Genomic DNA, 24,823 nt, shown 5'->3' with positions numbered 1-24,823 from the left:
TTCCTTCCCAATCCTTCCCTAATCCGATGAGACCGATGACCACACTGTCTGGTCTCCTTCCCCAAACCAACCAACCAAGAAGCCAAGAAAAAAATGAGGGAGGAACTGTCAGCCATTTCTAAAGATCAGTAAGAAAATGCTTTGAGCATTGGAAACACCGGTAGGACAAATGTATTAGTTGTAAAGGAGAGTGATTTGAAAGGGATAAGGTTGTTTTGTAAACAATTTTGAAATATATAGCTTTTAAAAAATAATTCCAGTTGTATAGTGGTGGAAAGTAATTTTATCTGAAGATATCAAATCTCGTTGTTGCTATATAAACCATACATATCAGTGATTAGAAATCACACTACTAAGCAGCTTGTACAGAAGGGTAATAATTCACATGTTTATCTGGCTGTTTAGGATGAATCGTCCTATTTTTATGGAGGTAGTCTGTCCTTACATGTAACTGGTATAGTTTTTTTTTTTTTTTTTTCTGGCATGAAATGTCTTTTTTTTCTGTCAGTTGATCGTTGTACAACATACATGAGAGACTGAGAAATACAGTGTTATGAAGCTCTGGAACCTCCTCCTGGGTGAATTAGTTGGAAGGATGTACTATTTCAATGGGTTTCCAACACTGTGTTAAGGTAATTTATGTGCTCTCATTTTATATGGCCTTGTGAAGAAAGATCCAATCACTTCAGTTTCTCACTAGGAGCTCGATTTGTCAGGAACATAGTATGCCCATATCAAAAACAAAACTTCGGAACTGATCTCATGAGATGGTTCTAAAAGCAGATGAAATTTGCTTATATTTGACAGCTATTTCCTAATGTTCTGCAAGTTTATTGCTATGTAGTATGTTCAGTTATCTCTAATACTTCATTAATTGTCATCATTTAAAGATTTTGTGTGCACTGAGCAACTTGCTCTTCATACCAGCCAAGAGCAGTTACCATAGTGCTCCATGCCGCCAGCTCCAACAGCATGGAGTATGTAATTGTCTAAGGATGATCAGACATTGATCAAAACCAGTTACTGTAAGTGTAGAAAAGGACTAACAAATTCTCAGTGCAGGTAGGAAGACAGGTGCCTTTTTTTTTTTTTTTTTTTTTAAAAAAAAAAAGGGCCATATTGCTACATAGAAATAGAAGCAGACTTACCACTACTGCTGATTGGTAGAAAAATCTCTGTTTACTGCAGATTTTTGAAAAGTTTGTGGAAAACACTCAAAAGGAAAAATAATTGTTCATCATAATGATGCATCGCCACTTACAACAAAACTAACACCTGAATATCTGGATGCTTGAAGGTCAGGACCATGAGCCCTCTTTACAATACAGGTCCTGACCAAGCACCTTGTGTTTTCTTTTTGTTTCCAAAAATAAAAGGTAAACTGCATGAAATCACATTTTTATCAGCAGATGACCTCATGAAAAATGGCATCATTGCTTTAAGGAGTGATTTCATTGAATGCAAAAATTTATCTATGTTAAAATGGAATATTTAAAAAAAATCATTTTTTTAAACTAATCCTTGTTTGATTATCTAAAATCTCCAGTGTCACCCTCATATTTCTTTATGTTTCCCTTTTCCCTACAGGCAATGTGTGTTACGTATCCTGCAGCCTTTGAGGCAGGGTGAGAAAACAATATTTGCATTCTTCAGCACGAAGAAGGATGGCACAGAGTCATCTGACGATGAAAGTGATAAGAAAAAAACATTACAAAAGGACAATAAATCACGTGCTGCTCTGGAAAAGCTCAACACGTTAATCCAATCTATGGTCAAGGTCAGATTTCATTTATGTGTTTGTTGTTGTATTACTTGTATATTTGGAAACTGAATCTACTATTTACAGTGACAAAACGCCATTGTATACTTATAGTTATAGTGATGCAACTATAATTTATCTCATTTAAATTATTGTATCACAAATGCACAAGGTTCATGACAGTTGTGCTTGAAGTTTTTAAGTTCCTGTGCAAATCAGGGAACATGGCTGAACACCAGCTAACAAGTAAGACCTAATCCTTAATATCCAGAGATGTGTGTGTATACTACTGCTTCATGTTTTGGGACACATCGTCTCTCTTATATGTTTCTAATTTAGTATTATTAATAAATTATAGGAGGAACAGTCATCTCAGGGCAGTTCCTATAGTGGAGACAAATTTGCAAAACCAAAGAGATATTTTGTAAAGAAAGAGAAGCTGGAAAAACAAATAGATGCAAAACATACCTCAGAGGAGAAAGTTTCAGGTATGTTTGTCCAACATTTACTGATAAAATAAAATTTATAATTTCCATTGATGCAAATAAACAGCAAGGTTGTTTTAATTTATTTACTATTCACACTAAATCAAAGTAACCTGATGGAGTAATCCAGAATTTGTAATCAGTTAAGTATTCTAGTCTGTATTAAATATTCAACAATCCATAGTGATTATCCCAATAAAAATTAAATTCAGCATACACTGATTGATATTTTCATTCATTTAATAAATGTCTTTCATGTCATATTGCAGGTTTATTATTGCTCCATATGCTGTATTTTGATAAAGTACCCTTATGTCATTTTAAATAGCAAAGCACTTCGTGGAAATAGGTCAGTTATGGCTGGGTGCAGATTTGGTGAAATCATGGTTCTTGACATGACGGCTGGTGCGAACTACCAGTCCTCTAAAACAGTGATATATGAACTCAAAGTACACCATATTCCAGCGGAGTGGATTACTGTTGGGCTGCGGTCTACAAGGTTAATTTATCGGCGGATTCAGGGTTACAGTTGCAACTTAGACACTGTGAACAATGGCAGGGGCAGTTTCTCTTGGGTTGTCCACAATTGAGCCCAGTAGGCTGGTTCTCAGGTTCTTTGGATTGAGTCTAGCAAATAACCAAAATCTTGATGACTCCAGTACAGGTATTCACTGCTACTGTATATGATGTAAGACTGGCTAGCAGTGGTCTATCAATTTACAGTAACCCATCTAAGGACCCAGTTCTTTGGATTGATGCCACCCAAACAAATGGGTGCCAATGTCCGTGACTGAGCATGATTTGCGATTATCAGTGACTTCCAGGAGGCCTTATGTCGAAGCAGGTTGTCTTCCTTGTTTCTGCTGGAATCTTATCAGATGAGTTGAACTTGAGGGACCATTATAGTGTTGTAGCAGTGTTAAGGCCTTTAACATCATATTTTGTCAATTTAATATCATAGGCTTTGGTATCTGTGGGGAATGAAACCCTGTTGAGCTTCAGAATGTGCCACTTCAATCAAATATCCCATAATGCAAAGCCAGGAAACCCAGTCCAATGATAGAATCACAATTTATGCCTTAAGAGGGACACAGTGAGGAGGCCTCAAATTGCCTGCACCAAAAACCTATGGCTAACGACTGACACCTGCACTCCAGTTTCTAAATATGATTTTCCTAATCACCATCACATTCTGGTGGTTACTCGAAAGTCTGTCAGTAACACTGCACATTGCCAACCAATGGCTGTTTATAAGAAGTGCTTCCACATGTGGTTATTTGCAGTTGCTGACATTCTCTTCTTGGTGGCCCGTAAGACGACAGTTCTCATCCTGTGGTATCCTGCTGTCTCAACTTTGTTACATTGGTGACGCATCACTTCAGATCCACACACATTCCTCCATTCTTGTGACTGTATGTTGGATTCCATTTCTGTCAAAGTGCTGGTGGATGTTACTGTTCTCTGCAGTGAATGGAAAACCTGTCCACTCTTCCTCAACTTCTTGATTTGTAGTCATTTTATTATTATTATTATTATTATTATTATTATTATTTTTCTTTCCTGTCTCAGACGTTATGTCTGGTTAAAAATGGAAAGTGACACGGACCTCGATCAAGCGTGACTTCCTTTTAATTGTACGGTATATGTTACATTGCATTTAGGAACTTTCAGGTAATTGAATATGTATCAATAATAACAGATTTCTGTAGTCGTATGTATACGTTTGGATGTAGCTGTATTGCGTTGATGTACTGGTGGATATTGTGTGGTATGACTCCTGTAGTTGATAGTAAAATTGGTATGATGTCAACTTTATCCTGATGCCACATGTCTTTGACTTCCTCAGCCAGTTGGATGTATTTTTTAATTTTTTATCCTGTTTTCTTCTGTATATTTGTTGTATTGGGTATGGATATTTTGATTAGTTGTGTTAATTTCTTCTTTTTATTGGTGAGTATGATGTCAGGTTTGTTATGTGGTGTTGTTTTATCTGTTATAATGGTTCTGTTGTTTTATTAGTTTGTTGTATGGCAAGTTGTTGATGTATTATTTTTGCTACATTGTCATGCCTTCTGGAGTATTGTGTACATCCGCTTGTGATGTGATCTGTTTCTTTTTGTTGTTTGCAAAGTCTGCATTTATCTTTTGTGGTATTGGGATCTTTAATGATATGCTTGCTGTAAAATCTGGTGTTTATTGTTTGATCCTGTAATGCAGTCATGAATCCTTCCTTCTCACTGTATATATTGCCTTTTCTTAGCCATGTGTTGGATGCGTCTTGATCGATGTGTGGCTGTGTTAGATGATACGGGTGCTTGCCATGTAGTGTTTTCTTTTTCCAATTTACTTTCTTCGTATCTGTTGATGTTATGTGATCTAAAGGGTTGTAGAAGTGGTTATGAAACTGCAATGGTGTAGCCGATGTATTTATATGAGTGATTGCTTTGCATATTTTGCTAGTTTCTGCTCATTCTATAAAGAATTTTCTTAAGTTGTCTACCTGTCCATAATTTAGGTTTTTTATGTCGATAAATCCTTTTCCTCCTTCCTTTCTGCTTAATGTGAATCTTTCTGTTGCTGAATGTATGTGATGTATTCTATATTTGTGGCATTGTGATCGTATAAGTGTACTGAGTGCTTCAGTTTTGTGTTACTCCATTTCACTGCTCTAAATGAATAGGTCAATATTGGTATAGCAGAAGTATTTGTAGCTTTTGTCTTGTTTCTTGCTGTCAATTCTGTTTTCACTATTTTTGTTAGTCTTTGTATATTTTTTCTTTTAGTTCTTCTTTAATATTTGTATTATCTATTCCTATTTTTTGCCTGTATCCTAGATATTTATAGGCATCTGTTTTTTCCATCACTTCTATGCAGTCGCTGTGGTTATCCAATAAGTAATCTTCTTGTTTAGTGTGTTTTCCCTTGACTACGCTATTTTTCTTACATCTGTCTGTTTCGAAAGCCATATTTATATCATTGCTGAATACTTCTGTTATCTTTAGTAATTGGTTGAGTTGATTTGTTGCTGCCAGTAGTTTTAGATCATCCATGTATAGCAAATGTGTGATTTTGTGTTGGTATGTTCTAGTAATATTGTATCCATAATTTTTATTATTTAACATGTTGGGTAGTGGGTTCAGAGCAAGGCAGAACCAGAAAGGACTTAATGAGTCTCCTTTGTATATTCCACGCTTAATCTGTATTGGCTGTGATGTGATATTATTTAAATTTCTTTGGATATTAAGTGTGGTTTTCCAATTTTTCATTACTATGTTTAGGAACTGTATCAATTTAGGATCTACTTTGTATATTTCCAATATTTGTAGTGACCATGAGTGGGGTACACTATGAAAAGCTTTTCGGTAATCAATGTATGCATAGTGCAGCGACCTTTGTTTAGTTTTAGCTTGATATGTCACCTCTGCATCTATTATCAGTTGCTCTTTACATCCATGTGCTCCTTTGCAGCAGCCTTTTTGTTCTTCATTTATAATTTTGTTCTGTGTTGTATGTGTCATTAATTTCTGTGTAATGACTGAAGTTAATATTTTGTATATTGTTGGTAGGCATGTTATGGGGCGATATTTTGTTGGGTTTGCTGTGTCTGCTTGATCTTTAGGTTTCAGATAAGTTATTCCATGTGTAAGTGTATCAGGGAATGTGTATGGGTCTGCAATGTAACTGTTAAATAATTTATTAATATAATGGAAGGAAACATTCCACGTGGGAAAAATTATATATAAATACAAAGATGAGGTGACTTACCGAACAAAAACGCTGGCAGGTCGATAGACACACAAACAAACACAAACATACACACAAAATTCAAGCTTTCGCAACAAATTGTTGCCTCATCAGGAAAGAGGGAAGGAGAGGGGAAGACGAAAGGAAGTGGGTTTTAAAGGAGAGGGTAAGGAGTCATTCCAATCCCGGGAGCGGAAAGACTTACCTTAGGGGGAAAAAAGGACAGGTATACACTCGCACACACGCACATATCCATCCACACATACAGACACAAGCAGACATATTTAATTAAATATGTCTGCTTGTGTCTGTATGTGTGGATGGATATGTGCGTGTGTGCGAGTGTATACCTGTCCTTTTTTCCCCCTAAGGTAAGTCTTTCCGCTCCCGGGATTGGAATGACTCCTTACCCTCTCCTTTAAAACCCACTTCCTTTCGTCTTCCCCTCTCCTTCCCTCTTTCCTGATGAGGCAACAATTTGTTGCGAAAGCTTGAATTTTGTGTGTATGTTTGTGTTTGTTTGTGTGTCTATCGACCTGCCAGCGTTTTTGTTCGGTAAGTCACCTCATCTTTGTATTTATATATAATGTTAAATAATTTAGTTAGATATGAATGTGTTGAGGTGAACTTCTTTAGCCAGAAATTTGCTATTTTATCTTTTCCAGGGGCTTTCCAATTGTGTGTAGAATTAATTGCTCGGGTGACTTCATGTTGCAAAATTATCACTTCAGGCATTTGTGGTATCATCTTGTATGTGTCTGTTTCTGCTTGTATCCACCGTGCATGCCTGTTATGTTGTACCGGGTTTGACCATATGTTGCTTCAGAAGTGTTCCATGTCTGTTATGTTTGGTGGGTTGTCTATTTTAATGTGTGTGTTATCTATTGTCTGATAAAATTTCTTTTGGTTTGTGTCGAATGTTTGGTTTTGTTTCCTTCTATTTTCACTTTTTTTGTATCTTCTAAGTCATTCGGCCAATGCTTGTAATTTCTGCTTCTTTTCATCTAATTGCTCTATCGCTTCTTGTGAGATTTTACCTAACTTTTTTCGTTTTTTGTTTGATATTTCATTTCTTATAAACTGTGTTAGCTGTCCGATGTCTTTTCTCGGTTTTTCTATTCTGATCTGTAGCCTGTGTTGCCATGCTGGTTTTGTGGATTTCTTCTGCATGTTGGTTTGTTCTGATCTCTGCCTAGTGTGTATATTTAGTGTAGTGAGTGCTCCTATATAAACCAGTAGTTGTAACTCTTCCATAGTTGTATTTACATTTATTTTGTTGTTTATGATTGTGTTGATAGTTGTTATTGTTCTTTTGACTTGTGGGTTATTGGGTGGTCTATGCAAGAATGGTCTAATGTCTGTATTAGTGTCTTTGTATTCTATGTATGTTAGCTGAAATTTTTCTTCTATCTAACATGTGTGTCACTTCATGTTCTATTTGTGCTTGTTCTGGTGGCCGTCTTAAGATTTCATTTTGCTCTGATTGTTTAATTGATGTGTGGTGTTCTTTGTTTGTTTGCTCTGGGATGTTTGAGTCCATTACTGTATTTTCTTCTTCTTCTGATTGCACTTTATTTTGTTCCAGTATTTGTTGTACTTGTTGTTTGATGTTTTCTAATTCTGACTGGTGTATCCTGTTATGTTTGATTATTACACAGATCTGATCAGCTAGTCGTTGTTCTGTTAAAAATTTTAATTCTGGGTACCTGGTAATAAATTTTGTTTATGCTTGTGATCTGTATCCAGTTGTGTTGGTTCCTAAGTTTGTTGCTTTGTAATAACAGAACATGAGGTGTTGGTTAACTTCATCTGACCATCTCATCCTCTGTCTTTGTTTTCCTTTTAGAGTGGTTGCAGGAGGCATATCCTGCAAAATACCTCTATTTGGATTTAAATCATTTTCCGTGTGGCTAGCAGTGTCGTTACCATTGTGGACAGGCATAGGGTTCAAGCGTCGTCCCCGACCATGACAGCGTTTGTCCGAGGCTTCATTAGTTCTGTCCTGAACCAACTAATCAATTATTGTTATTATTATTTGATTAGTTAATTGAAATATTATTTCTTTACTATTCTAAATGAATATTCTTTTCATATTTTAATTGTTGGTTTAGTTAATGGTTTTAGTTGGTTTAGCTTAGTTCCTTATTTCCTTTTATCTTTACTCTCCTGAAAACCTGGAAAATATAAATATTTTGTTTAAAATACCACAGGAGAGCAAGAGGTGTAGTCCGCAACGGCACTCTCACGGAAATTCCTTGTCGTTATCTGTTCCACCCGAAATCTCTAAAACTTTTACTATTCAGATTGTTTGTTGCAACTGTGTGATATGTTGTTTGATGAGTCTGGATGATTGGTCCAACAATTTTGCAAGTTAAAGTTTATTGATTCGGAGATAATCTCTCAACGAATTCTGACCATGCAAAATGCAGGTTTGCACTATTGTTCCAAACTTCACCTATGAGAGATCTAAACATCATAATGGTGTCTCACAGCAATACAATCTCTCTCCTCCTCTCACATGTCTGATCTCTTCATTTCCTTCACAAAGAGTCCAAAAAACAAAAATTTTTGGTTTGATAAGACACAGAGATGCGTTTGTTGCATGGAACATCCAATCTTGCTATCATTATATGCTGTTCACCACAGTATCAATTTGTCACTCCCAAATTAGAGTTTTGCATACATTGTTGCACCATACCATGCAGAAACACACATCCAGTGAGTGTTGTTTGGCCTCTTCAGTCACCACCTGAGCCATTTGTGCACTCCCTGTTAGAACGTAGTTTTCTTATTGACTTTAACTTAACAAATTCCATCTGCAAATTCTCTCTCTCATTGATGGCGAGTGAGGTGTTTCAACTGGTAGTGCTGACACAATCCAGCTTCCAAATCCATGAAAATTTTCACTCACCACTCTTATGAACACATGCACATCGCCTGTCAACCTTAGCCACATTACAGTGTTCATTCTCTGAACATATGATGATGATGATGATGATGATGATGATGATGATGATGATGATGATGATGATTTTAGATGTCTTCCTCACAATTGCGGATTAGATAAGGATGAAGAAGGAAGCTGGTCATGTCCTTAAGTGACTGGGGGGTGTCACAAAAAGCTTAAACTGGGGTGGCCATTTGTGGATTTGAACCTGCCCTTCCCAAAGGTGAGTGCAGTGTCTTAACCAATGCACCACATCTGTCAGTTAACTGTAATATAGGAGACAACAAATAGGTGTGCGGAGGAAGCTGTACTGGCATAGCTAAGTGAAGTCATGCAGTAGTTTAGGCACTAGTAAGCGTCGGAAACGTTTAGCTGTTAAAGTCACCATCTTCTCATCATCCTTGAGTTTGTCTATGATTTCCCACAGTTATTTTAGATCAGAACTTACTTCTCACTTGGTCTCGTCAATAAGGCCAGGGCCAGTTATTTTCTTTGTCCTTTCTGAAATGAATATTTTAGCTCTAATGATCACCTCTTCCTCCCTTCTCTCCTTGCTTTGCCTCTCCTCTATTCATGTATGTGAGCTTGAGCAGAATGTAGCACATAGAACAGAAAGCATAAAGGAGATTATTGAGGAGCATGAAAGAAAAATGAAGATTAGTCATCCAAGGGTAATATATGGGAATCCAAAAAAGTTTGGTACAAATAATGTTTGATGGTTACCATTAAAACCCTCAGGTGAATGGTTGAATGGTTCTTCAGATTAGCAACAGCTGATTTCCTATCCCATCCTTGCCCAAAAAAGCTAAAGCAACTTTGATTATTAACAAGAGTCCTAAGCAATCCCCTTTCCTCTCCCTCTCCCTGTCCCTCCCCTCTTCCTTTCATCTGTGACAGGCATTTTCAACCATGTGGTTCATTTTTTGGACCATTTGTCCCTTGAGAGTATTTGCTTTTATCTTCTGTGATATTGTATTTGTACATCTAATACACACACATTCCACAAAGTACCATAATTCTCATTCCCTTTCCTGTTCTGTTAACCAATGGAGCAAGGGAAAAGTGCCAGTTCTCTATACTTCTTCAGTAGTGTTCTGCAACAAAATTAGCTTCCCTCTAGAGATTTGCATTTTAGTTCATGTAGCATTTCCATAATATATGCATGTTGATCAGAACTATCTGTAACAAATCTAACAGCCTGCCTCTGAATTGCTTTGGTCTTCCTTTAATCCAACCTGTTTGGGGATCCCAAACAGTATCAAGAATGAACACGTGTGTTCTATACTCTGTCTCCTTTATAGATGAGCTACACTTTCCTACACTTATCCCAATAAACCAGAGTCCACCAGTTGCCTTTCCTAAAACTGCCTTATGTGCTCTTTACATTTTGTATCACTTTGCAACATTCCACCAAGATATTTCATCATTATGGGTGTGAGAAGCAGCTCACAACTATATTGTATCCAAACATTACACCATTGTTTTTCAAACAGTGGAACATGAAGGATGGAATAACAGCAATATACAATGGATAGATTGCTCAGAAGTAGAACTCTTATATATTAACACAACAACTCACACACACATGGTTACTGTCCCTGGGTGCTAGGGCCCGACTGTGGCAGTGCTTGACATGAGCAGCAATTAGATGGGGAGGAGGTGGAGTAAGGAGGAGTCATGCAGTTGGGAGGGGGAGAGATGACAGGGCAGGGGGTGGAGAAGATGCTAGTGCTGCCTGTGGGAGTGTACTGGGATGTGGTGGGGATGGTATAGGGCTGCTAGGGCTCCTATTTGGGGGGAGGTTGGGAGTGTGGACAGGATAGGGCTGCTAGGGCTTTTGTCCCCACCATGTCCCTCATGCTCCCACAGCCTGCACTAGTGTCTTCCCTCACCCTTACCCAGCTATCCTCCCCCAGACTGTCACATGCCATCTCCTTACCTTCTCCACTTGCCCAAGCAGAATCCTGCTCACATTAGATACAGTCGTAGTTTGGCATAATGCCCAGAGAAAGTAGTCATGTGTGTATGAATATGTGAGAATTCTGTTTCTGAGGGAGGCCTGTGTCTGAGAGCATAAATATTTCTTCAGAACTGATTTTCCTACTCGTCTCCTTTAGCTTACATGTTCCACATTTAGAGCAAGCCTCATTCATCACACCAAATAGAAATTCTGTCGAATTCATCCTGTATCCTCCTGTAATCAATAAATAATGACACTTCCTTATTTAATCACAGCATCATAGGCAAACAGTCACAGATTCCTGCTCACCCATCCATCAAATCAAGAGCCGTCCTATCACACATCCTTGGGACACAACTGACAATATCCTTGTCCCTGATGAACATTCGACATGCAGGAAAACATACTGGGTTCTATTACTTAAAAAGTCTTCAAGTCTCTCACTACACAGTCCAATCACTTAAATGTGACTACTTCCTGTGTTCAACATCAGCATACAATAACCATTCACAGACAGCAAATGGCAGCACTAGCAGTGAAGGGTCTATGAAGCATGTCAGGGGGGATGTGGGAAACAGTGCAGTCACTGTCATAATGCAGAAACGGAATGTGTTTCTGACATCCATAAGGTCATGATCATTGGCCAAGGGTGGAAGCATTTACAAAACGTCTGGGTCCATAAACTTTTCATGTGCTGCCACAATTAAAGTATACTGTGCATGGCAAAATTGCATGGCACTCACCAAAACCAGCACCAAGGCAACTGTGGTGCCCCTCAGCCATAGATGACAGCGGTGAACAGCAGCTGTGGAGATGTGTATGGGAAAGTAGACATGCAGCTGTAGAGCGACTGTCCGCGTGTATGAACTGAGGGGTACCAACAGTGTCTCCTCATGAATGTTGCTGTGTATGGGCATGCGCAGCAGATGTCCAGTTCACACACCCATGTTGACTGCTGTTCATCAGCAATGAAGGCTGGAATTTGCATACCAGTATTGCAACTGGATGTCAACAGATGGCCTTTTCAGATGACAGGTGGCCATTGACATCTATGGTGCGAACATCTGAGAGCAAATAGCATCCAACAATTGTCAGAGGAGTCCAGGCCGGAGGAGGAAGCGTTATAGTCTGGGATATGTTTTCTTGGTATTCCATCGGTGAGTTCATCATTATGGAAGGCACAATGGGTCAATAAAAGTATGCGTGTCCACCTTACCACTACCAGCAGAACAATGCGTCATGTCACACAACTCACAGTGTACATGCTTGATACAGAAAGTACCAGGATGAGTTTACTTTATTCCCCTGACCACCAAACTCCCCAGATTTAAACCCATTCAAGAATTGTGGGACCACCTCGCACCAGGGATCCTCAAACAAGAAATATAGTGCAGCTGGACATGGCACTGGAGTCGGCATGGCTCCACATCCCTGTTGGTACCTTCCAGAACCTCAGTGACCTTTCCTGCATGTCTGGCAGTGGCCCACACTGCAGAAGTTGGTTATTCAGTCTTTTGACAGGTGGTCACATTAATGTGACTGGACATTCTCATTCTCAGACCTTTATTAACTTCTGCATTGGGACACCATGTCAAATGCTTTCTGGAAGTCTAGGAATATGGAATCTGCCTGTTGCCATTCATCCATGATCCACAGTATCGTACAGAAAATTGCATGCTGAGATTTATTAGCGATATTTCCTAAATCATACACACACAAAATTCCAAAACCTTTTGCCTGTCAGAATTTCTGTACTCTTTTTTGAGCTGAAAGTGCAGCAGTCTGTTTCCTCGGCATTTTCTGAGTTTTGTCTAATAGACCAAGGTGGATCTTTCCCATTCTTAATCCACTTACTTGGCGTATACTTCTCCAGAGTGCAGTTTATAGTCAGTTTAAACTGTACTCCAGCATAATGCAACTAAATGATGGCATCCTACTTAGACATTGAATAGACAACAGCTACTTATCTGCTCTTTCCAACAAATCTTGCAGTGAAATTGAAGTATATAATACCTCTAAGTGAGTGTGGGTACAGGTCTTGCCAACCAGAAAAAATATTGATTGAATCCTTTTTCCAGTCTCCCAACTCATGCGAGACAATTGCTGGAAGGTTCAAAGAAAACTTGAACTAATTTCAAACATGTACCCAATTCGTACAGTTATAGTTGGTGGTGACTTCAGTTTATCCTCAATTTGTCGGCAAAAATACATGTTTAAATCCAAAGTTACACATACAATAACATCTGAAATTGTGCTAAATGCATTCTCTGAATATTATTTCAAGCAGTTAGTTCACGAGCCCACCTGAATAGTAAACGGTTGCAAAAACACACTTGACCTGTTAGCAACAAATAATCCTGAGTTAATAACGAGCATCAAAAGGGATACAGGGATTAATGAACACAGGGTTGTCATAGCGAGATTGCATATTGTAACTCCAAAATTTTCCAAAAATAAATGAAAAATATACCTATAAAAAAAAAGTAGATAAAAATTCATTTGTCACCTCCCTGAGAGACAATCTCCATTCCTTCCAAATTAACAGTGTGAGTGCAGACCAGATGTGGCTTGAATTCAGAGAAATAGTATCAGCAGCAGTTGAAAAATAAATTAACAACTGATGGAGCTGATCCCGCTAGCTTCGCAGATCGAATCAGCACACTGTTGTAGAAACAATGAAAAAAGCATACAAAATTTAAACAAATGCAAAATCCCCAAGATTGGCGATCTTTTACAGGAGTTCAAAATTTAGCGTGGACTTCAGTGCGAGATGCTTATAATAGTTTCCACAGTCAGTGCTGCCAAAGCAGAGTTTCTAAACACAGCTTTCTGAAATTCTTTCACCAAATAAGATGAAGTAAATATTCCAAAATTCGAATCAAGAACAGCTACCAACATGAGTAACTTAGGTATCTTTAGAGTAGTGAAGCAACTTACATCACTTGATAATAGCAAGTCTTCCATTTCAGATTGTATACTAGTTAGATTCCTTTCAGAGTATGCTGATGAAATAGCTCTCTACTTAACAATCATATACAACCACTTGCTCAACAAAAGATCCATACCCAAAGACTGGAAAGTTGCACAGGTCATGCCAATGTTCAAGAAAGATAGTATGAGTAATCCACTAAATTACAGGACCATATCATTAACATCAGTATTCAGCAGGATTTTGTGTTCAAACAATATGAATTACCTCAAAGTCAACATGGATTTAGAAAACATCGTTCATGTGAAACACAACTAGCTTCTTACTCGCTCGAAGTATTGAGTGCTATTGACAAGGGATTTCAAATTGATTCTGTATTTCTACACCACTGGCCATTAAAATTGCTACACCAAGAAGAAATGCAGATGATAAACGAGTATTCATTGGACAAATATGTTATACTAGAACTGACATGTGATTACATTTTCACGCAATTTGGGTGCATAGATTCTGAGAAATCAGTACCCAGAACAACCACCTCTGGCCGTAATAACGGCCTTGATACGCCTGGGCATTGAGTCAAACAGAGCTTGGATGGCGTTTACAGGTACAGCTGCCCATGCAGCTTCAGCATGATACCACAGTTCATCAAGAGTAGTGACTGGCGTATTGTTATGAGACAGTTGCTCGGCCACCATTGACCAGACGTTTTCGATTGGTGAGAGATCTGGAGAATGTGCTGGCCAGGCAGCAGTCGAACATTTTCTGTATCCAGAAAGGCCCATACAGGACCTGCAACATGTGGTTGTGCATTATCCTGCTGAAATGTAGGGTTTCGCAGGGATCAAATGAAGGGTAGAGCCACGGGTCATAACACATCTGAAATGTAACGTCCACTGTTCAAAGTGCCGTCAATGCGAACAAGAGGTGACAGACACGTGTAACCAATGGCACCCCATACCATCTCACCGGTCGATACGCCAGTACGACAATGACGAATACACGCTTCCAATGTGCGTTCACCGTATTGACGCCAAACACGGATGCAACCATCATGATGCTGTAAACAGAACCTGGATTCATCCGAATAAATGACGGTTTGCCATTCGTGCATCCAGGTTCATCATTGAGTACACCATCACAGGCGCTCCTGTCTGTGATGCAGCATCAAGGGTAACCCCACAGCCATGGTCTCCGAGCTGATAGTCCATGCTGCTGCAAACATCGTTGAACTGTTCATGCATATGGTTGTTGTCTTACAAATGTCCCTATCTGTTGACTCAAGGATCGAGAGGTGGCTGCACGATCCGTTACAGCCATGCAGATAAGATGCCTGCCATCTTGACTGCTCATGATACGAGGCCATTGGGATCCAGCAGTGTTCCATATTACCCTCCTGAACCCACCAATTCCATATTCTGCTAACAGTCATTGGATCTCGACCAACGCTCGCATTCGGGAGGATGACGGTTCAATCCCGCATCCGGCCATCCTGATTTAGATTTTCCGTGATTTCCCTAAATCGCTCCAGGCAAATGCCGGGATGGTTCCTTTCAAAGGGCACGGCTGACTTCCTTCGCCGTCCTTCCCATCCGATGAGACCGATGACCTCGCTGTCTGGTCTCCTTCCCCTAAACAACCCCGAAAACCAAATCGACCAACGCGAGCAGCAATGTCATGATACAACAAACCGGAATCGTGATAGGCTACAATCCGACCTTTATCAAAGTCGGAAACATGATGGTACGCATTTCTCCTCCTTACACGAGGCTTCACAACAACGTTTCACCAGGCAACGCCAGTCAACTGCTGTTTGTGTATGAGAAATCGGTTGGAAACTTTCCTCATGTCAGCACGTTGTAGGTGTTGCCACTGGTGCCAACCTTGTGTGAATGCTCTGTAAAGCTAATCATTTGCATATCACAGCATCTTCTTCCTGTCGGTTAAATTTCGCATCTGTAGCTTGTCATCTTCGTGGTGTAGCAATTTTAGTGGCCAGTAGTGTAGAATTCCAGAAGGTTTTTGACACTGTACCTCAGAAGTGGCTTGTAGTCAAATTGCATGCTTATGGAATATCGTCTCTATTATGTGACTGGATTTGTGAGTTCCTGTCAGAGAGGTCACAGTTCGTAGTAATTGATGGGAAGTCTTGTAATTTCTGGAGTTCCCCAAGGTGGTGTTACAGGCCTTCTACTATTCCTTATCTGTATAAACAATTAAGGAGACAATCTGAACAGCCAGCAGCCATCTTGGGTTGTTTGTAGATGATGCTGTTGTTTACATTCTAGTAAAGTCATCAAAAGGTCATGATTTAGAAAAGATATCTGTATGGTGGGAAAATTGGCAATTGACCCTAAATGATGAAAAGTGTGAGGTCATCCACATGAGTGATAAAAGGAATCCATCAAAATTCAGTTGCATGATAAATCAGTCAAACCTAAGGCAATAAATTCAAGTAAATATCTAGGAATTACAATTATGAACAACTTAAAGTGGAAAGAACACACAGAAAATGTTGTGGAGAAGGTGAACCAAAGACTGCATTTTATTGGCAGGATACTTAGAAGATGCAACAGACTAACTAAAGAGACTGCCTACACTATGCCTGTCTGACGTCTTTTGGATTACTGCCGCGTGGTGTTGAATCCTTACGAGGTGTGATTAATGGATTGCATAAAGTAAGTTCAAAGAAGCGCAGCATATTTTGTATTATTGAGAAATAGGGGAGAGAGCATGACTGACATGATACAGGATTTGGGTGGATTTAATTAAAACAAAGGCATTTTTTGTTTCGGTAGAATCTTCTCACGGAATTTCAGTTGCGAACTTTCTCCTCCGAATGCGAAAATATTTTGTTGATGCCAACCTACAGAGGTAGAAACAAACAAAAATGGTTCAAATGGCTCTGAGCACTATGCGACTTAACTTCTGAGGTCATCAGTCGCCTAGAACTTAGAACTAATTGAACCTAACTAACCTAAGGACATCACACACATCCATGCCCGAGGCAGGATTCGAACCTCCGACTGTAGCGGTCGCTCGGCTCCAGGCTGTAGTGCCTAGAACCGCATGGCCACTCTGGCCGGCAGAAACAAACAGTCATCATAATAAAATACAGGAAATCAGAGCTTGCATGGAAAGATATAGGTGTTTGTTTTTTCCACGTGCTGTTCAAGGTTGGAATAACAGAGAATTATTGTGAATGTGGTTCGATGAACCTGCTGCCAGGCACTTAAGTGTGATTTGCAGAGTATCCATGTAGATGTTGATGCAGATACAGATAAAACCTCTCCTAGACTTCCTCATGGACTTACTAACTTTAGAATCACTGTGATAACATCATGATAACTAATCCGTGTCTTTACTGACACTGTCAGTTAGGTCATGTCTATTTGTAGCTACAAGATCTAAAATCTCTCCGTTGCATGTAGGTTGTTGAAGTAGTTGCTTAAGACAGTTTTTGGAGAACGCGTTCAGAGCTACTTCACAAAACTCTCTGTCCATATGACGTGCAATGAATCCATACACATTCCAGTCTCTACTCGCTATGTTCAAGTCACCCACAACTAATATTGTATGATTGGAGTACTCCCACCTATTGAACATAGATTTTCTGTGAATTGTTACAGTGGACTCGAGTGGCTGGTAAAGACATCCAGTGATTACCTTGAGGTCACCGAGGGTGGTTACTTCTGACTAACTTTGCAGTCCATCCCAATTTTAGCCTCAGTAGACATTATATTTTTATGGATTGTAATGAATACACTACATTCTGCGATGTCTAACATGTCCTTTTGACATATGTTCTGTGCCTTATTAAATATTTCAGGGCTCTTAATACCAAATATAATTTTCAGATTACAGCTTTCCAGGAGGACGGTAAATGGAGAAACTTGGTTCAAATGCATCAGCCATTTAGAATTAAAATATCAACATTTGAAGTATCTATACTTTGCATACGATCTGATTTCACTTTCTGCATATTGACTAGTGAGTGTCCATAGTAAACCTCAAACTATTGCCTAGCTTTAGAAAAATGTGTGCTCCACAAATACTCTGCTAGCTGATTACTTGCTTCCTCTATGTAGTGCAGCTTGGACAGACAAGAGGAATTCTGTAATTCTCCACCCCACAGTGCAGTTCCAGAAATCTCCAGCCAAGACCATCCTCTAGTTTGACACCCTCCATTTGGCTCAAACAAAAGGGCGCCACTCATTTCTGGGAATGATGCTGCAAATTGTGGATTCTCTTTGCACCCCACATGCGAGGCCAGCACTCTTCACTACTTCTCCCAGCCACCCTTAGTAATAAACTGAGGATGGTCTCAGAACCAAAGTGACAGATATCATTGGCGAACATGTGAACCACAGCTTGCAGAGTGACAGCACTCTTCGAGCTTGATAGCTACATGCAGGGCCTCCTCCCCTCCCCCTGTCCACATACCAAGTGCATGTTGGATTTCTTTCTGGCTCTGGACACTATTTTCCTAAGGGCTCCATAATGTGCCTAACATTGGAGCTTCCAATGCCTAGCAAACAACCTCCCCCCTTTTGCCTACTCAGACCCTGTGAAAGAGTGACCACCTGTTCAGTCAAAGGGTGGTTGATTGAGGCCATACGGCCAGGCTCTACATTGGCGCTCTACCTCGAGCAACACGAACGCATTGTCACACTTTTCTCACCCTGCTGCAAGGGCAGATCCACTGCATTGGGTGCACTGCAAGGTGCCTCAGCAACAGAGCCTGTGGGTGAAACAAATGATACTTGAGGTTCCCCATGCAACACATGTGTTTCTCCATAATAACTACAGCCCAAGGCAGCAACCAGCAGTTAACTGACCATGGCCACCAGCATCTTCAGGACCTCCTGCGTCCACACACAGTAAACACACCCCTATCCAACACATCACTAAACATTTGAAAGAAAACAAAACTGAGCCCTGTTGTCTTTTAAACACAAATTTGTGCATCAAACCTTTTTAAATCACAAACATTAGCTATTTGAAAACACAGAGCCTGTCACTGACTATGCTTTGTTGCACACTGGCAGACGAGGAAATGTGAGAATGGGTGCTCACATTACTGTATTCAGAACCATCTGACTGTGGCATTGCAGTGGGTTCTACACTGTGATACAAAATCTACAAGCTACAGAGAATGAAAGCAATAATAAAAAAAAGGCTCATGTTGTCTTTTAGACAAGAATTTACATTACCGAACTTGTTAAACACACAACCACAAGCTGTTACATGGCAACTTCACTGGCCCCACTTCACTGCATGCTGGCAGACAAGACTGTGTTGCAGTGTAGTGGTTAAGGCATAGCATTTATTTTCAGGAGCAGCAAAGTTTGCATACCCCTTTAACCACCATGAGCTAGATTATTCATGGTTTCTTTTAAGTTATTTCAGGGTCAAAAGCCATTCAAAAGGTCTGTGGCCCATTCCTTTCCATGTCCTTCTCCAGCTAAGACAGGCCTGTCAGTGAAGCGTCAAATATGAACCCTACTCTCTTTACTGTTCCTTCTCTTTAATAAACTCCCCTGCCACTATCTGTCCCCTTACATTCATAAATACTTCATTACATTGTATTTTGTCATAATTTAAAAACATAAAAAATTATCGTGTCATTTCCACAAACACATATTGACAAACATTTCAGTAGTTTTGCATTGTCCTCCTGCCCAAAGAATTCACAGGAACACTAATTCTTAGTTCCCATCTGAGATGATGGTCCAGTGGTTGTATGCTGTCTTTGATTATGTATTACTGTAAAGTTTAACTGTAAATTATGAAGAGAGAAAAAAATATGTTATTAACTGCATCAAGTCTTTTCTAAAATCTAAAAATGTCTTAATAAAACTTATTATCTACATGTGTCTCACATATATTCGTATTTTGTTCCCATAAATTTGTACAGCGTCTCCTGTCGAAAAGGCAGCAAAAGAGGTTGCTGAGGCATTGGGAGGTGACACGAAGAAGACAGAATCAGAACTGCTAAACAAGCTGCTCTCACACTCGGCAGAAGTGAAGCAGGGTTCCTCTGGCCAACAAGAGTCGAAACCAGCTCTTGATCTTAGGTAGAGAAATTTATTATTGGATAACATTAAAGCATTATATTGCAGTAAAAGAATTTGCTACCAGGTTTCAGTTACTTAAAACTAAATGACAGAATTTTTATAAAGGTCCTGACTGAGTTATAGGTACCAGCCTTGTACCTATCCTTTGTATTTCTTTTGATCAGTTTTAATTTTCTTCAGTGTTAATATTTTTTCAAATTTAAGTTTACACATTGCAGAATATGTTGAATCTAATTGTCAAAAGTTTGTGGCACAACTTGACTAGAAGAAGGGATCGGTTGGTAGGACATGTGTTGAGGCATCAAAGGATCACCAATTTAGTATTGGAGGGCAACGTGGAGAGTAAAAATCGTAGAGGGAGACCAAGAGATGAATACACTAAGCAGATTCAGAAGGATGTAGGTTGCATTAGGTACTGGGAGATGAAGAAGCTTGCACAGGATAGAGTAGCATGGAGAGCTGCATCAAACCAGTCTCAGGACTGAAGACCACAACAACAATTGTCAAAAGGATAGAATGTAGGGTAAGGCAAATAAGACAACAGAACAGAGTTCCACGGTACAGAGAAACAAACAGAGAAAAGGAAATACAGTACTAACCTGACTATAGCAGATGTTGAAGGTGACCACCTTTCATCCATTGGCACTATTGGTCCCTGGTCAGCAAGTTTCTGAAGGCGGATCAAAGATGGACTGCTGGAATCGATGCGATCTCATTTGAAATGTTCTGCTCTGTTCTTGAAGACTTTTAGAGTTTTGCAATAAACCGTAGACTTGAGGGTTCCCCACACAAAATAATCACGCACTGATCGATCAGTGACCTCGGTTGCCAGCTAGGGCCACGACCATACTGACCTCTGCTAACAGCACTGCCAGACGTGGAGATTGTGTAAATGTGCTCCAACGTTTGGCCAGATGTATGGACAAATGCTCCAACCTGTTGAAAGTAACTGTAGGTCTTTTCGTTAGTGCTGCCACCAATGGTTTCAAAATGTTGCCAATGTAACACAGCATCTGATGAAAGAAAATGGGACCGATAGTGTGGCATGCAGACACTGCACGCCAAACCCTAACCTTCTAGTCACAAGATGGTTTTTTGTGGAAGTTACGTGGATTCTCCGCTGCTCAAAACTCATGATTCTGTGAGGACACAGCCACGTGAAACCAGGCTTCATCGGACATAAAGAACAAATCCACACCGAAGCCATTCATTGTTATCTCAGTGAACAACCACCGACAAAACTGGAAGCACTGAGGGGGATCTGCTGGTTTTAATGCATGAACAACAGACACTCGATAGGGATGCATGTGCAGGTCCAGTGGAGTATTTGTTCTTGAACTGCAGCCACATTTTCTGGTGTGTGGACAGGTTTTGGAATGTTTTTTGACTTGGTCAAAACAAATCCTGTCTGACTACACTTTCAGACTAAGCATTGCATGGCACTCTTTGTTGGCACTTTTTTGCCACAATAAAACTTTTCAGTAAACAACTGAAGAACTGTTTCAGCAACTTCGTTGTTGCGTAACTTTCCACAGTCAGAACCTGCTGCTCTACTGTGAGTACCATCATCCCCTTTGCACTGCTCTGCTCACACAGACACAGCCCGCACTATGCTCTGAACTGGTTTGGATAATGGGGTGGCCATATACGCCGTGTGGTTTTATGCATATATTCATGTTCACATGTACCTCCACGTCTGGGTCACTTTTATTTGCCCCACACTATATAAAAATGCAGCAGTTGAAGCAGGCAAATACAGGCATCTAAAAATGAGATTGACAGGTAGTCCATAATGTCAAAGCTGAAACAGCTTCTAGACAGTTGCAAGGCTGCATAAGTAGGGAAAAGATAGATGCCACCTCTAGGAAAATTAAAGAAACCTTTGGAGAAAAAGAAAAACAGATGTATGAATATCAATAGCTCAGACAGCAAGCCAGTAGTAAGCATAGTAAAGAACACCAAAAGGTGTAAAGAGTATATGGAAAGGCTATACAATGGAAACAATGTATTGGCAATATTATATAAATGAAAGAGCAAGTACTGAGAGATATGACTCTGCTAGAAGAATTTGATGGCGTGCTGAAAGACCTAAGGTGTAACAAGGCCCCTGAAGTAGATGAAATTCCCTGAGAAGTACAGAGAACCATGGGAGAGCTGACCAAGACAAAACTGCTCCACATGGTACATGAGACAGTGAGGCACCCTCAGATTCCAAGAAGAGAGTGATGTAAAATACTTGCCTGTGACCGGGATATTAGCCTGACAGTAGGCAGAATACAGCCTTTTTTCACCATGGCACTAGTAGGGGGGATGGACGGTGAGCCCAGTGCAAGGCTCCTTTTACCTCCACAAAAGATCCCCAGTACTCCTTTGATTGCAGGCTGAGTGAACCTGGGTCCTTCATAGACACTCTGGAATGAGGAAAAATCCCCATCTCCAGCCAGGATTGAACCTGGGACCACTAATGCTCTATCTGTTAGACACCACAACCCCCCAAGAAGAATGTAATAATTCCAGTTCCAAAGAAGGCAGATGCTTAACTGGTGTGAATAGTACCAAACTATCAGTTTAAAAAGTCTTGCTTGCAAAATACTGGCACAAATTATTTACACAAGAATGGAAAATCTTGTGGAAGCTGACCTCCGGGAAGATTAGTTTGATTTCCAGAAAAATATAGGAATGTGTGAGGCAGTACTGGCCCTACTACCTTTCTTAGAAGATAGATTTAAAAAATGCAAACCTACATTTATAGCATTTGCAGAATAAGTGAAGGTTTATGACAATTTTTATGGGAATACCCTCTTTGAAATTATGGAACGAGCAGGGATAAAAAAAGAGAATGAAAGGTTATATACAACTTAAGAATTGAAGACTGTAATGTGGAAAGGAAGCAGGGGTTGAGAAGTGTATGTTGAACAAGTAGTAAAGGAATCCAAGGAGAAATTTGGAGAAGGAACTCAAGTTCAGGGAGAAGAAATAAAAACTGTAACATTTGCCAATGACATTGTAATTCTGTCAGGGACAGCAAAGGACTTGGAAGAGCAGTTGAACAGAAAGGATATCAATAAAATTAAAACAGGGTACTGGAATGTAGTCAAATTAAACCAGGCTGTGGTGAAGCAATTAGTCAGGAAATGAGACACTAAAAGTAGTAGATGAGTTTTGCAGTTTTGGCAGAAAAATAATTAATGAGCCAAAGTAGTCCAGCATACAGAATGCAGACTAGCTGTAGCACGAAAAGTAGTCATTTGGAGATGAGGAGGCTTGCACAGGTAGAGTAGTGTTTAGACTTGCATCAAACAAGTTTATAGACTGGAGACTACAACAGCAGCAACAACAACAACATTTACTCATGCATAAGTGCAATTACTGCCCTTCATGTTCTCCATCTCATACAGTGACAAAAACAACAATAATACATACTGTGAAAACCACATTTTGCAAATGTGGAGATTATGGTATCAAGACAGAAAAGGTGGTTAATTGAGTTTCTAGCTTTAAAAAGGAGATTTTTAGTTGTGATGCAAACAGAGAGGAAGGAAAAGTTAGAGAGGCCTTATATGCAAGGCAAGGTGAAATTTGACAGGCTAATAGAGTGCAGATTGTTGTGTTGGCACATGTAGCACAGTGACATATTCAGGTAAGAATGGTTTTGATCAAACAGCCCGTGGGTGTACTGTTGGTTCACAGTGTACAGCAGGCACAAAATTTTGGCAATCACATGTCGCCATTATCAGGTGTGCTGATGAACTGATCTGGGTGCACACTGCTGATACACACACCCTCTCCTTATGGGCCAATCAGTATAGGATCTGAGCCAGATGCCCATGCATTGTTGGCCAAAGGGGCAATTGTATCACTCTTGCATGAATTCTCAGCTGCAGATGGAGTGGTTACATCTGCTCTGTCACAGCCAGGGCATTCCACAAGGTGTCACTGGCTGCAGTTGTCGACACAATTGCCTCTTCGCACACCAACGAGCATGGACCACATACAGAGTGGCTTGTGGGAGTAGGGTATTTACGTAGACTGCATTCCACCAAGAGAGCCATTCATTAGTTCATCTGATTGCCATAATATTAGTGAAGGTTTATAATGACTCACCTGCTTAATTTTTAACAGTTAAGAAATGTGCTGATGAATTTAATGTGGTCATAGCTGTAAAGATGATCAGCATGAAGGTCAGAAACTTGCAACCACATATGAAAGCAGTGGGGAAGTCACAATTTGGTACTGAATGGTCAGCAACTAAAGGTATGAAATAGCTGGTGCCATAGATAAGTCAGAAACGGGATTATGGTACATTTTACATGAAGAAGTCACTGTGAAAAAGCTTAGTGCAAGTTGAGTGGCACATTTGTTGAATGCTGACCACAACTCTCTTCATGGGAGGAAATTGTTCTCCAGAAAAATGTTGAATAAAGTGAATTGACTTCAAAGGAGGCTGTATCTGAAAATAGATGAGTTTTTGGTCTAACATGGGCATGAACCTTTTTCCTTGCTTTTGTGTAACACTGTTCTATTGTTCCTCAGTTAAAGTCTCAAGGGAGGGGGGGGGGGGGGGGGGGAGAGAGAGAGAGAGAGAGAGAGAGAGAAAGAGAGAGAGAGAGAGAGAGAGAGAGAGAGAGAGAGAGAGAGAGAGTTACAGTTATAAAAGACATAGAGAATTCAGTGGGTGAGACAACATAATGATAAATATTTATCTCAGAATATACAAAAACACATTTAATGTGTTCAAGTACACCCTGACTGAAAGGAAAATCCCAACACCAAGAAGAAGTTGAGTGAGATAAACAAAAGTTGGTAGTTGGGTTTCGGCGTCAGGAAGATGGTGACTACTCAGATTTTATGGCAGTCACATAAGAGTGACACTAGTAGCGCCACTATGAGGGTTAAAATCAGATTTGCTTTAAACACACACT

At 39.9% G+C, this 24,823-nt stretch overlaps 1 protein-coding gene across 3 annotated transcripts in view; it reads left to right on the top strand.

The window, feature by feature from the left end:
* LOC124780939 (28S ribosomal protein S31, mitochondrial) overlaps nt 1–24,823 on the top strand; it is a 250,757-nt gene that overhangs the window by 220,282 nt on the left and 5,652 nt on the right. For all 3 annotated transcript variants that reach the window (XM_047253819.1, XM_047253817.1, XM_047253818.1), the window contains exons 3-5: nt 1,588–1,777; nt 2,118–2,247; nt 19,742–19,901. In XM_047253819.1, the coding sequence (XP_047109775.1) occupies nt 1,588–1,777; nt 2,118–2,247; nt 19,742–19,901 (480 nt within the window). The remainder of the gene's footprint in view (nt 1–1,587; nt 1,778–2,117; nt 2,248–19,741; nt 19,902–24,823) is intronic.

This window comes from Schistocerca piceifrons, chromosome 1 (genome assembly GCF_021461385.2).
Source record: "Schistocerca piceifrons isolate TAMUIC-IGC-003096 chromosome 1, iqSchPice1.1, whole genome shotgun sequence".
In the NCBI taxonomy this organism is placed as follows: domain Eukaryota; kingdom Metazoa; phylum Arthropoda; class Insecta; order Orthoptera; family Acrididae; genus Schistocerca; species Schistocerca piceifrons.
The sequence above is the reverse complement of the archived record's forward strand: the minus strand, read 5'-3'. Positions and strand labels throughout refer to the sequence as shown.